The sequence below is a fragment of the Rissa tridactyla genome, chromosome 1 (genome assembly GCF_028500815.1).
Source record: "Rissa tridactyla isolate bRisTri1 chromosome 1, bRisTri1.patW.cur.20221130, whole genome shotgun sequence".
In the NCBI taxonomy this organism is placed as follows: domain Eukaryota; kingdom Metazoa; phylum Chordata; class Aves; order Charadriiformes; family Laridae; genus Rissa; species Rissa tridactyla.
In genome coordinates this window covers 61383627-61399434 of record NC_071466.1, presented here as the reverse complement: position 1 = coordinate 61399434, position 15808 = coordinate 61383627, and the positions used below count along the sequence as shown (strand labels likewise).

The 15808-nt window shown below is 42.6% G+C and overlaps 1 protein-coding gene across 1 annotated transcript in view; it reads right to left on the bottom strand.

Moving 5' to 3' along the window:
• PCCA (propionyl-CoA carboxylase subunit alpha) overlaps positions 1-15562 on the bottom strand; it is a 294708-nt gene extending 279146 nt beyond the window's left edge. The window contains exons 1-4 of the mRNA XM_054188011.1: positions 15448-15562; positions 7565-7642; positions 4098-4145; positions 3934-4002 (exon numbers count right to left, since the gene is read on the bottom strand). Of these exons, the coding sequence (XP_054043986.1) occupies positions 3934-4002; positions 4098-4145; positions 7565-7642; positions 15448-15510 (258 nt within the window). The 5' untranslated portion in view covers positions 15511-15562. The remainder of the gene's footprint in view (positions 1-3933; positions 4003-4097; positions 4146-7564; positions 7643-15447) is intronic.
• Between the last annotated feature and the right edge of the window lie 246 nt (positions 15563-15808).

Below are 15808 nucleotides of genomic sequence, written 5' to 3'. Positions count from 1 at the left end.
CCTTCCTTTTAAAGTTATTTGTAAAAATGAATTAGTATCAAGAGGATCAGACTACCCATATTTCAGCAAGTAGCTACACAGGTAGCGTAACAAGGGGCTATTACTACATCTCAAAGGTTACTCTAAGTTCTAAACAGAAAATTTACCTACTCCAATTAATGTTATTTCTAAACACTTTAATCAAAAATATTTTTGTAAGCCATCCCTATCTACTCCAGTCACTTCAAACCAGGTCCTATTCTTTTTAGTAAAGATAAACAGCTTTGGGGTGGACAACTAGTTCAGCCACATCCTGTTACATTTATTTCTGCCTTTGGTTTAATGACTATCGTCATCAGGGTAGCTGCCTGCAATACTCATTGCCTTTGTGATACAGCTCTTTTAAGAGTGAGGGATGCCTTGCTTAATCCTGTCAAGCACAAAATCAGCTCCCAAGCTTGATTTCAGAGTGTTGGAGATTTTCCTACCACTGGTACAACCAAGAAGGTAGCTGCTGATGGAACCTGAACACAAATGAACAACACGGGACAAACATGGTTTGTTACTTTAATAGCAAGTAATACAGTCAAAGAATTGGGCCTCTGGACTCGTCTATCAAGATCATCCAAACTGGCAGTCATGCATATCACTGTAACAGCCAGGTCATTCCCACAAACAATTAGTAACTGGAGGTAATCACGTCATTAAAACAGATTACATTAGTTAAGCTATTTCCCAGTGAAAGCACCCAAGGTAGTGCTTAAAGGATGTATGGTAGACATAACCAACGTGCATACAATTAGACAAAAAAAAAAAACTAGCTTAGACCTAATACCACTACCCTATTTGAAGCCCACAGACCAGTGTTTCAAGTAGCCTTTCTCTCATTTTCCTTTAAATACTTGAAGCTTCTTCAATGCACACAGCTAACGCTTAACCTTGTATAGATAGGTTTGATCAGTCTTTAAGTAAGGATCCAAAGAGCTAAGCAGACACTATTTCACCCTTACAGCATTTGTGAGAGCTTCATCTCCAGTCCATGAACTCAACGTCAGCATCTCATTTAACATACTTAATGTTATCTTTATGAACTCTTATGAGTATATTGATGCATTTCTGAGATACCAGCTTGGATTTCCTTTCTTTTATGAACCATTACAAATTAAAGACCCTATTTGTATTTTAAAGCAAAGACAGCACTGTAGATTGAAGCAGAGTAGACATATTTTCAATTTCCTCTTTCTAATGCACTATTTGTACTCCCTTCCCTAAGGCCATGAGTTGTACTTTTCCCTGTCATTCTTATTCCCTCATTATGTTCTTCAGTCGTGGTTTTTACTTACTACTTTCAGATTTTTTCTTAGTCTCCAGCTCCTAGCAGAGTCCACACAATAAACAAAGCCATCCAGACGCACTGGAAAAAAGACCCATTCGTTTTCTCAAGTCTTTTGCAGACTTGTGAAATAATGTTTTCCTTTTTAAACAGCTTTTTTAGTCTATTTTCAGAATTAATTCATACCAGCAAACAAGGTTGTGCAGTGCTGCTAAACAGTGAATGCACTTATCCTAACAGCAGATACCATATACATAAGATGGAATACAAGTACCCATCCACACACTTCAATTTTACCAGAGGGATCATAGATCATACACAGTAGTTTGTATTCATGTCCACCTAACCCTTGGCTTCCAAAAGAATGAGAATTTATCATGATGTCTGACACCCATCCACTAAGAATTCATTTCAGTCCACTGAGCATCCACAAACTACTATACTCTCACAGTTATAGCCACCAGTTAAAATCCAAACCAAGTATACTCTTCATTCACCTCAGAAAGAACTACTTGGCATAAAAATCCAGCAGCAGGGAATTTGACCCATCTCAGAAAAATCCTGTTTCTGTCCCTTGCTCTACCTACAGCCTATTTATATGAACCAAGATGGTTGTGTAGGAATAGAACAACAAAAGGACTCAGACAAAAGCGCTGTCAAAGTCCAAAACTCCCAACAGTTCTCACCTTTCACTTAACTCTGAAAACACTCAAGTTTAACTACTTTCACAGATTCCATCAACCATCCTTCAGTTTTTCAGTGCTGAGCAACCCACCAGCTATATTCACAAGTCCTGTCCTGATAGCTTGTCTCTAGTCAACAAGGATATGCAAATTTGACTACACTTGTTGTTATATCACAAAGGAAATTATCTCCTATTCTTGCTACAAGTGACTTAAAATGTTTCTAAAAGAGAGAAGGGAGTACAAGATCTGAAAATGGGTAAGTAGCTAGACAAGTACCTTCCTTGTCTAGGTAGCCATTTTACCACTTTTCTGACGTGCTGCTGAATATTCAAGGCACTTCAATATCCCCATCAAATGGAACAGCTATGGTAGGCCTGCTCAGCACAGCTGGGTAGGAGAGAGCATTCCTCTGAGAAACGGGAAGCAATGAGTTGGATCTATCAGGCACAGGAAAAATTTATACCAAGTTCTATACCATCTAAGACCCACTTTTCATTGTCTTTTTTCATAGAATCATTTAGGTTGGAAAAGACCTTTACGATTGAGTCCAACCATTAATCTAGCACTGCCAAGTCCACCACTAAGCCATATCCCTAAGCAGCATGTCTACCTGTCTTTTAAATACCTCCAGGGATGATACCTCAACCACTTCCCTGGGCAGCCTGTTCCAATGCTTGGCAACCCTCTCAGTGAAGAAGTTTTTCCTAACATCCAATCTAAACCTCATTTGGGGCAACTTGAGGGCATTTCCTCTTGCCCTATCCCCTGTTACTTGGGAGAAGGGACAGACACCCACCTCGCTACAACCTCCTTTCAGGTAGTTGTAGAGAGTGATAAGGTCTCCCCTCAGCCTCCTTTTCCCCAGGCTAAACAACCCGTTCCCTCAGCCACTTCTTGTAAGACTTTGGCTCGAGACCCTTCAACAGCTTCACTGCTGTTCTCTGGACACACTCCAGCACCTTCATGTCTTTCCTGTAGTGAGGGGCCCAAAACTGAACACAGTATTCAAGGTGCAGCCTCACCAGTGCTGAGTACAGGAGGACAACCACGCCCCTAGTCCTGCTGGCTACACTATTTCAGCTACAGGCCAGGATGCTGTCGGCCTTTTTGGCCAACACTGCTGGCTCACATTCAGCTGGCTGCTGACCAACACCTCCAGGTCCTTCTCTACCAGGCAGCTCTCCAGCCACTCTTCCCCAAGCCTGTAGCACTGCATGGGGTTGTTGTGACTCAAGTGCATGACCTGGCACTTGGCCTTGTTGAACCTCATACCATCGGCCTCAGCCCATTGACCCAGACTGTCCAGACACCTCTGTAGAGCCTTCCTACCCTCAAGCAGGTCAACACTCCCACCTAACTTGGTGTCCTCTGCATTTACTGTGGTTGCACTTGATCCCCTTGTCCAGGTCATTAATAAAAATATTAAAGAGAACTGGCCTCAGTACAGAGCCCTGGGGAACACCACTTGCGACCGGCCACCAACTGGCTTTAACTGCGTTCACGACAACTCTTTGGGCCTGGCCCTCCAGCCATTTTTTTAACCCAGCAAAGAGAACAGCCATACAAGCCACAAGCAGACAATTTCTCCAAGAGAATGCTATGGGAAGTGTTGTCAAAAGCTCTATTAAAAAAAATTTAAGTTTCACTGCCACTCTTACACTTGGTGCACTTATCTACCAGGTTTAACTGCCTGGCTTAATCCTGTGAAAAAGCAAGGTAACATTTACCCAACCAAAACGCAGAAGAGTTCACACAAAATACACACTAAATACTTGTTCAGTCCTCTCCCCCCAGGCCTTGGTATTTCCCCTCCTTTCAAGCACATGGAGGAATAGGACATATACAAAGATACTTCAGAATCGCCAACATGCCCATCATGGTAAACAAGCAGCCTGCGTAACAGTCTGGTTGAGTTTGAATTCAAGTAGTACTCACAGCATTGGCATCGACATCACTGTGTATGGCAACTGTTTTAATCCCCATCTTCTTACATGTTTTGATGACCTACCATATAAGAAGTGACAATTATCAATATTTAAAATATCAACAGTTTAAGAATTAAGTATAAAAAGAAAAAACTTAAAAGATTACATACTTACTCGGCATGCAATCTCTCCTCTGTTTGCAATAAGGAGTTTTTCAAAAGTCTGAGGAGAAAAGAACAATAAGGATCTTGACAGATGAACAAAACAAGTTTTTCCTCCCTCCAGAAACACACATTCTTTTCTCCTCCACTTCCACTAAAACCCTGGTTCATCCATGAGCTTGTAACTCCAAGATCACTACTTCTAAGAGTGTTCTGCCGATTTAAAAGTGATGATATAGCATAAAAGGTATGCTATACAAGATCTACCTGGCATATATACAGGTTCAGAAGAAAAAGGTGTTGGCTATTCACACTAGCATTCCCTGGATCACCTTATCACACACTGTGCAGAAACTAGAACTCTACAGAGGCTCTAGGAGACAGCCAAGTCCAGGGAAAAGACATTAATAAGCTCTGCCAAAACACACAACAACCACCTCTACCCTGGAAGCACTTAAGTCACATATTTTTTCATGCACAGAAGATATTCAAAGGAGGTACGCTTACCATACTTCCCAGGTCTCTTTTTTAAAACTACACAAAGGGAAGGATCCCGTATTATGGCAGTACTCTAAGGATCATGTTTTAAAAGTTTACACCTACATTCTGCTAGACACAGAGCAAATGCCCGTGCCAATGTTGCCACCCTTCTGTGGGAAGTTACCATCACTGTTGTTCTCCCACTGCAGTACCCATGTGAACGCTCCCAAGCCTGCTTTGGGAAAGTACCTACACAGAACCTAAGCCTAGCTGATTTTACCTCTACTTGGAGTATGCTGGCAGATACCTGTGGTCACTGTCTCTAACCAGCACAGATGATCTGGAATACAATATTCATCTGACATGGGAGGTCTTTAAAAGGCATTCCAGTCATAAGGAGTAGAAGTTCCTGTCTGCCTAGGGCATGAAGGTTAAAAGACAAACATTGCCACCCTGTACAGGCATGCTTGCTGAGTTGTACCAGCCTGGCCCTGGCCCCTCCTTGTAGCTGCACCTCATGTGAGGAACCTGGCAAAAGCCTGTATTGCCATCATGACACTGTTATACACTCAGTACCACATAGCAACCAAAGCACAACAGAACAGCAGATCAAATTTAGTACACCCCTGAAATTCACTGTCTCCTTTCACACTGGAATGCACTTTGTGCTGTAAATATACCTTCAGTGCTCCTATCATGCCTGTAAGGAGGGGCTAACAAGCTGTAAGAAGTCAATGAGCCTTACACCCTAGACAAAAACTTCCCATTAAGAAAGAGTGGTGGATGAGCAGGGCTGCTCAGCATAGAAGTCTCATTGCTGGGAGTAAGGGTTATTGCTGTCACTGGCCTTGCTTCTAAATACACAGGTGCACTTTGATACTGCACCTGCTTGGTTGTAAACACAGGCTGACACCAAAAGGGACAGTCCTGCTTTACACTTAGCCCACTGCTTTCCATGCATCAGACCTAGCAGAGATGCAGCTTCAGGACACATCAGTTCAACACACTAATCGAACAGTCCCACTCTGCCTCCCACGCTCCAAATCAAAAAGCAGTATAGGGAACCAGCAGGACTCTCCCCTTCAGGGGCAGCCTGCAGTTATACCAGATTAGGTTTATCAAACTATACCCTAAGACATTTGATAGCTATTCTCTCTCCCCTACACCAAACAGCTGTTTTTCATATGGACTTGGCAGGGAGAGGAAGTATTGCCACTGCAGCAATGAAACTACTTGTTACCCCCGCAGTCATTAGTTAATTTGGGGAGCGGAAGGCAGATGTTAAGAGGAGGGGAAGAAACACTGCAAAACCCCAACAGGAACTTCTATGGGCAGAGTAGGCTATATATTGTTTGCTCCCCTGCTCCAAACAGATATACTCAAGGTGCCCTTGACCAAATTTACTTCTTCAAAGTCAGGGCTGACCTGGCATCACATGACCAGTTTAAAAATACTACCATGTGATAACAACATACAGAAATTAAGTGATAAGACCCTCCAGGTAAGAGCTGCAACAAGCTCATATGGTAAATTCAGCCAGATCTGCTGAGAAATGCATACCATTGCCTAGTACACAGGCACACCCACACCCCACTCAAAAGACAAATCTTAAACATCCATAAGCAAACTCAGTTATCAGAGGTACAAATACTGTAAGAACACCACAGGAGCTAGCTCATTTGTTTGAAGGCCCTTTTTAGCTGGGGACCTGGTCTAAAACCCAGTGAAAAAACCAGAAAGTTTTCCACCATGCTCACACAAATTGTTCCTGAACCTAAAGGAGTTGCTTTATTATTCAAGTATGGTCACAGCACAAGATAAGACTCAGTATCAAGATGTTCAGAATACTTAACATTCATTTTAATTTTCTAATTCTGCAATAAAGACACTAACAGGAAGAGACAAAGACAAGTCTCAAGTCCAGCGCATAAAAAAAATATCAGATGATGCTTTAAAGTAACATGCAGCTTTTTTATGTGACTTAAACTAATTAGTTTAAAAGAGTTTTTTTATTAAAGCCTGGTCATTACAAAGGCAGTGGAAGGGGCAGTGAATGGAAAAAGCAGAAAAGAGATTAAACTATCTGTAGTAGCCCCTGGTTGGAATAATGTAGCTCTCCATAGTTAAGAGAAACTAAATACTCAATCACATCGTCTGAACGTAACTATGCCTTTAGAAAATGCAAAGGACCTTGAGTAAGCAAGACCTTAAGAATACAGATTTCTTCAGAAGACTTCTTTTTAAGCCACAGCTCTAGGTACATACTGGTTTTCCCTGTTTTCTGATACTGCTTCACCACTGGTTGATTGCTTCTACACTGGTATACAAGGGCAAACCTATCAGTCCTGAACTGTCAGCACTCTTGCCCTTCAATACTAGCATACCTTCAGCCACATTATTTTTCCAAGTGTGTTACTTTAGAGGCCATGCCAAGACAATCTCCCACAAGAAAAGTTTTTCTTGGCTTGTAACTGTAAATTCAGATTGCTACTGCACAAGTCCCAAGACGAGGATTTACTATTCTCTGCAGGCCTTAGAGGCCCATCTTTATCCAAGCTCTAAAATTCTCACCCCTGTGTCAGATCATCTAACAATCATGCTGCCGCTATTGCATACTTTTGTTTCTACGAAAAGCTTTTGGCTAGTCTAGCTCCAAGATGTTTTGACAGGCTTATACCTCCCACACCATGCAAAATGTTAATAGTTCTTCCATAATTATAACATGTTCAGGCCAGTATGTAACTTTCCCAAGCTCACAATCACTTATCCAACCTTTTAAGGTATGCACTTGAAGTAGTATCCAATCTTGACAAGTATACTGCAAAAGCAACTTCCTTTTTGGTTTAAGGAAGAAAAACATGCTATTAAACCAGGGACTGTGCACGGGTTATACTGGAACTACCATTGTTAGCAGCAGCACAGGGGAGAGGATAGCTTTAAAAGCCAAATGTCAGTGGTACAGTAAAATGTTAAAGAGAAGGCATGCACTACACTACTTACCTTTTCATTTGGATCATACACAGACGAATACAGTTTATATGAAGTTACAAGGCACCATCTTGAACACAGTGCTTCACACTACAGAAGAAAGAGGGAGTTAGACGTTTTTCTCCTGCTACAGTATTCCAGCAAGATAAAAACAGTTCATATACTGACATCTTGAGGAAACTCTTCCATATCCTTCTACTCCCCCACCAAGTGGATGAAAGCTTAGAAAGATCTGCCCCAGCCCCCAAGCACACACTCAACAAATAGTAACTAAAAACAATTCAGAAGCTGTAGTTATGAAGTCATTAGCTTAGGTATAAATTATTTTTCATAAACTCTTCACTACACCATCTTTTTTCCTTCTTCTTCCAAGAAATAACCACCAAGAAGTTCCCAGAAGAGCATGCATGTATCTACACACACCGGTGATGGGGAGAGTTCACTGCTAGGGAGCTGTTGGGAATACAGCAGGTAATGGACTGTGCCAGTATTCAGAGCAAAAGCAGAACAGACCTCAAATGCTAGTTCAGCTCCCAGTCTTCCCTACCACAACCCCTGACAGCGGTCTGAGGAAAAGAAGCCTTTTTCTCCAAGACTTCTGCTCCGAACCATCTTCCACAAAGACAGCTCCTATAGTTTAACAATTTTGCATACATCAGGAAAAGCATCATACACATACTATTTCAAAGAGAACATGATAGATGATACAACAGATTTGCATGTGTATCAAGAAGGAGATTCAGACAGGTACTTCTCAAGCAAGTCAACTCACAACATAATGGCAGTTACAGTTAACCATAAACAAAAATAATCAGAGATAAATGATCCCACACCAAAGTTGCATCAAGACAGACAGCTCTGGGAGAACTACTTTTGCTCACCCAGTTGGAATAGAGAAGACTGTAAAAAAGCCTTAATACTGAATATTGTCTATCAGGAAGCACAAAACAGCAATGACTGGCAACTGCCAGAACTCAGAACCCATCAATTCTGTCTGAAAGAATTGTTTTCCGAAGCTGCAGAAATCTAACTAAGTAGTAGAAAGTAACGGCAGCTCTCCTTTGAAAAGACTGGGGGGGGGGGGGGGCGGGGGGAAGATGAAGACAGACTACACTAGAAAGGAAACCAAAAATATAAGGAAGCATATGTTCATATAAACCACCTAATTATTCAGCCACCCCTTCCACAACAGTAGTAAACACAGAGTTTTATCAATTTTTCAATTATCTTAAGTTTACTGAAAGCTCCTACTGGCTCTGAAATAAGAGCGGCTGGCAATAACTGGAATGAGAACACTCCCCTACGCAGCCCTCTAGCCTGATCCAGTTTGAAGATACTGTTTGTGTTGCACCATAGAAAGCAGAAACCAGCCCAGGATTGAGAAGAGCGTCACATTTGTAATGCAGCTGATACTATATAATGTTACAAAGGAAAAACCAATATATTTCAATACAAGTCCTATAATACAGAACTAAAAGAAGCCTTGAAGTACACTACCTAATGCCAGCTCAGGCCAAGCTTCACGAGTAGAAAGCTGCTACAGCTTCACAAACCATTTAAAAGCCAATCACTAGTGGCAGACATAGCATTCACTGTCCCAGGTAATCCAGATAAACTTAATTCTGGAATAATTCAGACATTCTTAATTATTCTGGAATTAAAAAGTCAGTAGAAAGCAACTGTCCCACCCTGTTCCACATGCTGGGCTCTCTCCCACTCAGTTTTTTGTTTTGGTGGGGTTTTTTTTGCTTCTTGTCATTTTTTTTTACTTCACTCTCCAAAAATAAAATCCCGAATAACAACCTCAAATGCAAATCATTTGATTTGCTAGAATCAAAACCAGAGCTTTGGGGGGTTTTGTTTGGCAGGGGTATATTATTCTTCCTCTGAGGATGCAACAGTATAAACTGTTTCAGGTATTAAAAAGGGAAAATACAGTTCTAAGGACTGAATTCTGCCAGCTGCAACCACCGTTACCAGCTTGTCACTATCCCAAGTGTACAGCAGGACTGTTACAACTTCAGTGACTGTATTGTGATCTAGATCCTGTCAGAGGGAGCAGCAAGTATAGCTATAGCAGAAGCAGCATATACTCTCCTGCCCCATAGTACACACAGTTAAGCAGATCGAGTCCCTTTCCTCTCAAACACTATTGACAGAAGTGCTTGTGGGACCACAAATAGCCTGAAGAAGGTCATACAGGACACACCAAAAACACTCCACCGAGTTAATATTATTCATTGAAGCAAGTGCTTGTTAAGGGTCAGTGGGGCTAACCTAAATACTTGCAGTTAGCTGGGGGGGACGGGGCAAGGGAAGAAAGGCTTCTGAACTGTCTTGTAAACACCTTTTATACAAAGCTAGTTTTGAATGTATATGAGAAGCCAGAAAAGTTATGCCACACATAGAAATATTAGTTAACATTAAGTTTCAGAATCTTGGCCATGTGCTGTCTTGAAAAAAAAAAAAAAAAAAAGAAAAGCCCTGTTCAAACTTTTTAAACAGAAAGAGTAAAGTTACCAAGCAATTAAAAAATCTGGAAAAGCATTAAACCACACTCAGCTCTGTTTTTACACTACAGAATTGGACAGATTTCACATAAAAAACTTGTAATAGCCTAACCTAATTATGCATCTATATTTAAAAACTTAACTACCTCCTCCCACGCACACTAGAATCACTTAGAGAACCAGGTTCAGCCCTGAATTGAATACAGGTGGGGTAATTTCCTAAAACAAATCAAGCATATTGCTCAACTCAGATGTGAAATTCCAACTCCAATTCACAGTTTCAGAAAAAAGGGGTTGTGAGGTTTTGTATGTATCTGTACCAATATACACTAAGGTTTAAGAGCGTGCTTAATCTAGAATCCACTTCAAGAAAAGTCTTTTTAGCAGTCTGCTCCCAGCCACTATGAGCAACTGAATAAGCACTCAAAAATAAACACACATTTTGTAAATAATGCATGACTAGGGCCACAATGGAACACTGCTAAATTGCCACCTCCAAGTCAGGTATCACCTATCCCTGTGATCCCAAGCTCCTGCTATAGGTAAGTTCATTAAAAGCTACAGCAAAACATCCAAAGAACTCTCAAACCACTAACCCAGCCAACATCATACATGCCCTAGGTATTATACGTTACATAAAAAGTTTCCTCAGAACAGAGCGCAGAGAGCTCATCTTAACCTAGTGACTTTTTTGCCTCTTGCAAAACTGGGGTAGTAGAGTCATGGGGTATATCCTATTTTTGTCATGACTTGTCACTTCAATTTGATAAAGCTTTTGACTCTTGAAAGCCCAAGAACACAGACTATTCATTTATGCAAACTCCGGACTTCGAGTTTGGCTTGGAGTTTCCCACCTCTACTGAATCGTCAAAAACAGTTAGTGTTAGTACTGTATTATGGGAAAGCATCCCGCTTCATCTGTTAATTGCACAATAGCCAAACTGAGCTTAAGCCTGAATAGCTGTAACAGTTCTAAAATAACTTTATATAAATCAAACTACACAGTTAAGTTGTAGAACAGTACACTCATCACAGTGCCACTCTGAGACCTAGCAGAGAACCTGCCTCCCAGGGACCCAGGGCAGCCCTACGAAATCTCTTCAGGTGCTTTAAGGACACAGCACACAACAGCAAAACAAAAGTTTAACTTGTTATTTAGAGATGGCTTACATGTATGTTTTTAAAGGCTTATATGTCCCTCATTGAGGAAAGAAATTTCCCTGCCATACTGGTGATCTTGTAAATAACTCATTGATACTGTGCTTTCTGGGCAAAAAAAGGTCTCAGTGTTGAAGTAGTGATGCAGACTTCCAGATTTCAGGCAGGAAAAGCATCATCTACCAACATTTGCTTTAAGAAGTCTAATATGGGAAGGAATGTATACTTTAGCATTACTGGAAGATACAGTAAAAAATGCCCAATAGTAACAGCTAGAGTACCATACTTATTTTCATTAGCCATGAATTCTACCTCTTCCTTCTGTCTTTCGCTAGCAATCCTACTGTGATTTTTGCCCCTACACTTTCAGAGATTCAAGCTTAAGGCACCACGAGAATAACCCCTTTATATTTGCAGTGTATTTCCCATTAGCTCCAAGTATTCCTCAGTAATTTTAAACATGAAGAAAACACAATTTTTTCCATATTTTTATTACACGGGAACTTCAGGTGGCCGCAAGAATTTTAATCTATTATGCTGAAAAGGCAGCTGTACAAATCTTGTCAACAGAAAAGCAAACATAATGCTTCTAGGTTTATTTTTTTCTCTAATGAAGTATTTTCCCTTCCTTTGTACTCTCTCAGAGAGTGCTGAACAGCCAAGCACTTGTAACTGTGCAGATCCTCCTGAAGCCAACTACAAACAAAGATGTAGTACAAGGTTCTGTAAGGTACACTGCACTATACATAACAGCTCTTTGACTGTTACCAGGTTTGAGAACCACTGGCAATTCTAAGAGGGAGAGGAGAAAATCCATTTTTCATGTTTGCTAACACAGCCCACAAACTAAAAACAAGGAAACACCCATACACCTAAAGCTGCATTTTTAAAACTAAATCTTTCCTACACCCAAGAACCTTCTCCCTTCTGCCAGTCCCAAAATTTTGTATAGTCACATAGTAAACCAGACCAGGGAATACATCCAGCTGAGAAGATACTCACAAGGAGTGGGAAAAATGTGTTCTCAGCCAGATTTCAGTCCAGCTTATCCACTCAGATATTCACGCAGCACTGCTGGCACAAGTTGGACGGAGACAGGAGCTCAAAAAGAACAGCTTGTGATCAAGACCTAGCAGCTGCAGAAAGTTGGAAGAGTTTGCCACAGCAGCAGGTCAAACAGCTCCAGCAAGGCTTGCGCCTGTGAAACAGATCACAGCACTGTAACAATCATGGAGGAACCACCAATGCAAGTTTGGGACAGACAAAAAAAAACCCAAGAAAATTAAACCACACAAGTAGTGTTTCAGAACAAGACTGACGATTTTTACTCAACCTAAACTTTAATGAACTTTTAACTTTTTCTTCCAGAACTAAGATTTTCCCATAGTAGACAGCACCACATGCTTTGCCTACAGATTCTAAACAGCTACTCCTGGGAGCAAGGACAAAACCAGAAATCTCAATCTGTGGTATGTTTTAAGAGTGCTTGTCAGTACCAAAATCTCCTGTTTACGTACTAGAAACAATCAGTGAACTCCAGAAGTTTAGGCCTATGTTCACCTCCCCAGATTGGTGACAATGTTAACTCCGTTCCCTAATGGCAGATGATACCAATCTTGCTATCCTATCAGCCTAATTCTTCTGTGCTTATAAATATGGGGGAAAAGATTTCCCTGGAGTAACAGCATGCTAAAAATAACATCAGAGAAGAGAGCAAGGAGCTCCCAATGTACAGATAACTTCAATGACTTAAAAACAGTGGGTGCACAGGTGGCGTATAAACTTCCCATACATTTAGTTCAATGGTTAGAAAATTGATACACACTGATAGAAATCCATTATCAGTTTACTCTTGATTTCATAATATATAGTATTTATCACTTTCTCCTACATTATTTTAGACAGTCTGACAGCTCTTTCAGAAGAGTTTCAAGCCTGAAATATCAAAAGCCATCTCTCATCCTTGTTTTGTAACCACAGCCTTCTTTCAACATCAGATTTTCTCCCAGCTCCAGAAGGGCAAAGCACTCAAAAAAACCACTCTCGTTTATATCCTGAACAGAACCAGTTCTGCATAAAAGCTAACTAAAAGTGCTAGTATTAGATTAGAAACACATTAGTTGAATGCCCAGCTCAGTGTTTTTGCACTGTCCTTTCTCAGGTCCTTTATTGGTTCCCACATGAGAGGGGCAAAAGAAGTTAAGGACAACTGACTACCTAGTAGACCTTGCAAAAAATATAAGCGCTCCAAGCACATTAAGTTTGAAGGCATCAGTAATATTATTTGCCTATGTTAGCAAAATATAAAATAATCTATGAAAGTAGTTTCCGTGCAAATTTGTTTGATTAAATCTTTTTAAATATACTGATGTCTTGAAGGTGACTTTCATACACAGCTATTAAGGGCTAAAAATCACTTCAGTTACCTAGTCACAAGTGCTATTAGGTAGCTATAAAAATATTTTGTTTTACAAAAGCATCACCAATGTACCATTTCTATAACGTTTACACTGACAGTCAGACCACAGCCTTAAGACATTAAAAGGAAGGAGACAAAGTAGGCCTTTCACACGGAAGCTCCAAAGGACTCACATCAAAGTCTCTGCAGTATTTAGTGGGAAGAGCACAGGTCTTCCACATCTATATATACATACATGCGTATATAGCTACTGTCTTCACACAGCACAAGCCCTCTGCTAATTCCAAATCACTGTCTCAAATCACTCTCGAACTTCTCTTTTCTGCACTTTTCAAGAAGCTTCTCTCACATACACCTTCACAGCAAAACTGGTTTGCTATGCATGTTTCCTGAGAAAAAAACACCTTGGGTAAAGCATGTCCTTTTTTTCCTCTTCTTCCTTCTCAAAATGCCCTGTCCGCATAAACCACCTCTTTTACATGATCGCTAAAGACATGTGAGGAGTTCTTTACAGTATTGATGTAGGTTTCTCTCTAGAAATGTAATCCCATCCCACACCCTAAGGAGTACACAGAGCAAAAGTTTTCTGCAGGTCAATCCCCTCTTCTCCACCAGAACTTGCAGACCTCCATACTATTTTCCTTTTCAGCAAAAAAATAAAATATAAATTCTTCCTGTTGTAAGTAATTAGACGTATTTTGCACCGCTTTTCCCATACAAACTAGTTGTAGTGTCATTGAACTGTTACACAACACTGTGTGCAATGCAGCTTGTTCTTATCCTACATCATCTCCTCTTTCTTTTAATGCAATCTGTAGAAGTAATAGAGAAGAAAACATAGCAACTGCCTCAATGAAGTTACTCCATAGTCTAAGGCTTTCTAGAAGTTTAAAGTCTTCACCAGAAGACAACAGTATAGCTCTGCAATGAGTTTATTGCATCTTCATTAAAAGAGAGAAGAATGAAAGAGACACACAGTAAAGCTTTAAGTAACAGCTGAAAGATCCATAACTATCTGTGGTAAATGGAGGAGGGGAAGAGACAACACAGTTTCACAAAGCAGTAGCTGTTTCCTATGAGCTAGGATTTTACTACTAAAAATAGCACAGAACTGCACTCTTTACAGCATGTAACATGCTATTCAAATTATGCACTACCCCTGAGTTTTATCAGGCTCCTGTTTAACAGGGGGAGAGGACAGAAATAAACGGGGAGTAGCATACCACCCTCTCCAGCAGCAGAAAGTTAAGCTAAAATGAAAAGAATAAAAACCCACACACCCGGGTTGGGGCGGGGGGGGGGGAAACAACACACCAAGACACAGACTCGGCGGGGGGTGGGGAGGGACACACCAAGGCACAGACCCTTGAATGTTGCCAGCCCTCAGCAACCGAACCCAGGACCCAGCTTTTACAGTTCCGCGACAGCCACCGCCTCTCAGCCGGCACCCGCAGCCCCCCGCCCGGACACAGCGGCGCTCCCCGCCGGGGCGGGGCGGAAACGGTCAGCTCCCAGCAGCCGAGGGGGATCCCCGACAGCCCCAGTCGTTGAAACGGGGACGCCCGCCACCTTCCGCAGGCCTCCTCTGGGGGGGGCGGCCCTCTCCCCCGGCACCACACACGGGGGACAGCACCCGCCCAGCGGCCCCATCCGCAGCCCCTCACAGGGGAGGGCGACCCGCCCCGGCTCTTTACCACAGGGGGCACCCCCCCAACCGCTCCCCGGGGAGCGGCCCCCCACAGCTCAGCGCCGAGCGGGGAACGGGGGGGGGGGGGGAAGGAAACCAGCCCCCCGAGGCGGCTCCTCACCCTCAGCAGCGCCCGCAGACCCCGCCGGCCACCCGCAGCGCCCCAGCGCATCGCCGCCGCCATGTCTGCCGCCGCTGCCCCGGCCGCCCTTTCACCCGGGGCGGCGGAGGGCCGGGCCGCCCGCAGCCAATCCCAGCCGCCGCCGCGGGCGCCAGGGAGCAAGCGCAGCCGCGTGCCGGGGGGCGGGGAGGGGCGCGAGGGGGGCCGGGCAGCGCGTGCCCGCGGGTGCCGACAGCTGCCTACCCCTCTGGCCGCCCGCTGGGCCTCGGGTTTGTGCCTGCCACGGGGCGGGTGGCGCAGGCCTGGCGCTTGGAAGCTGGAGGGGGGATTTTTACAAGGGCGCGTAGGGGGCAGGAGGAGG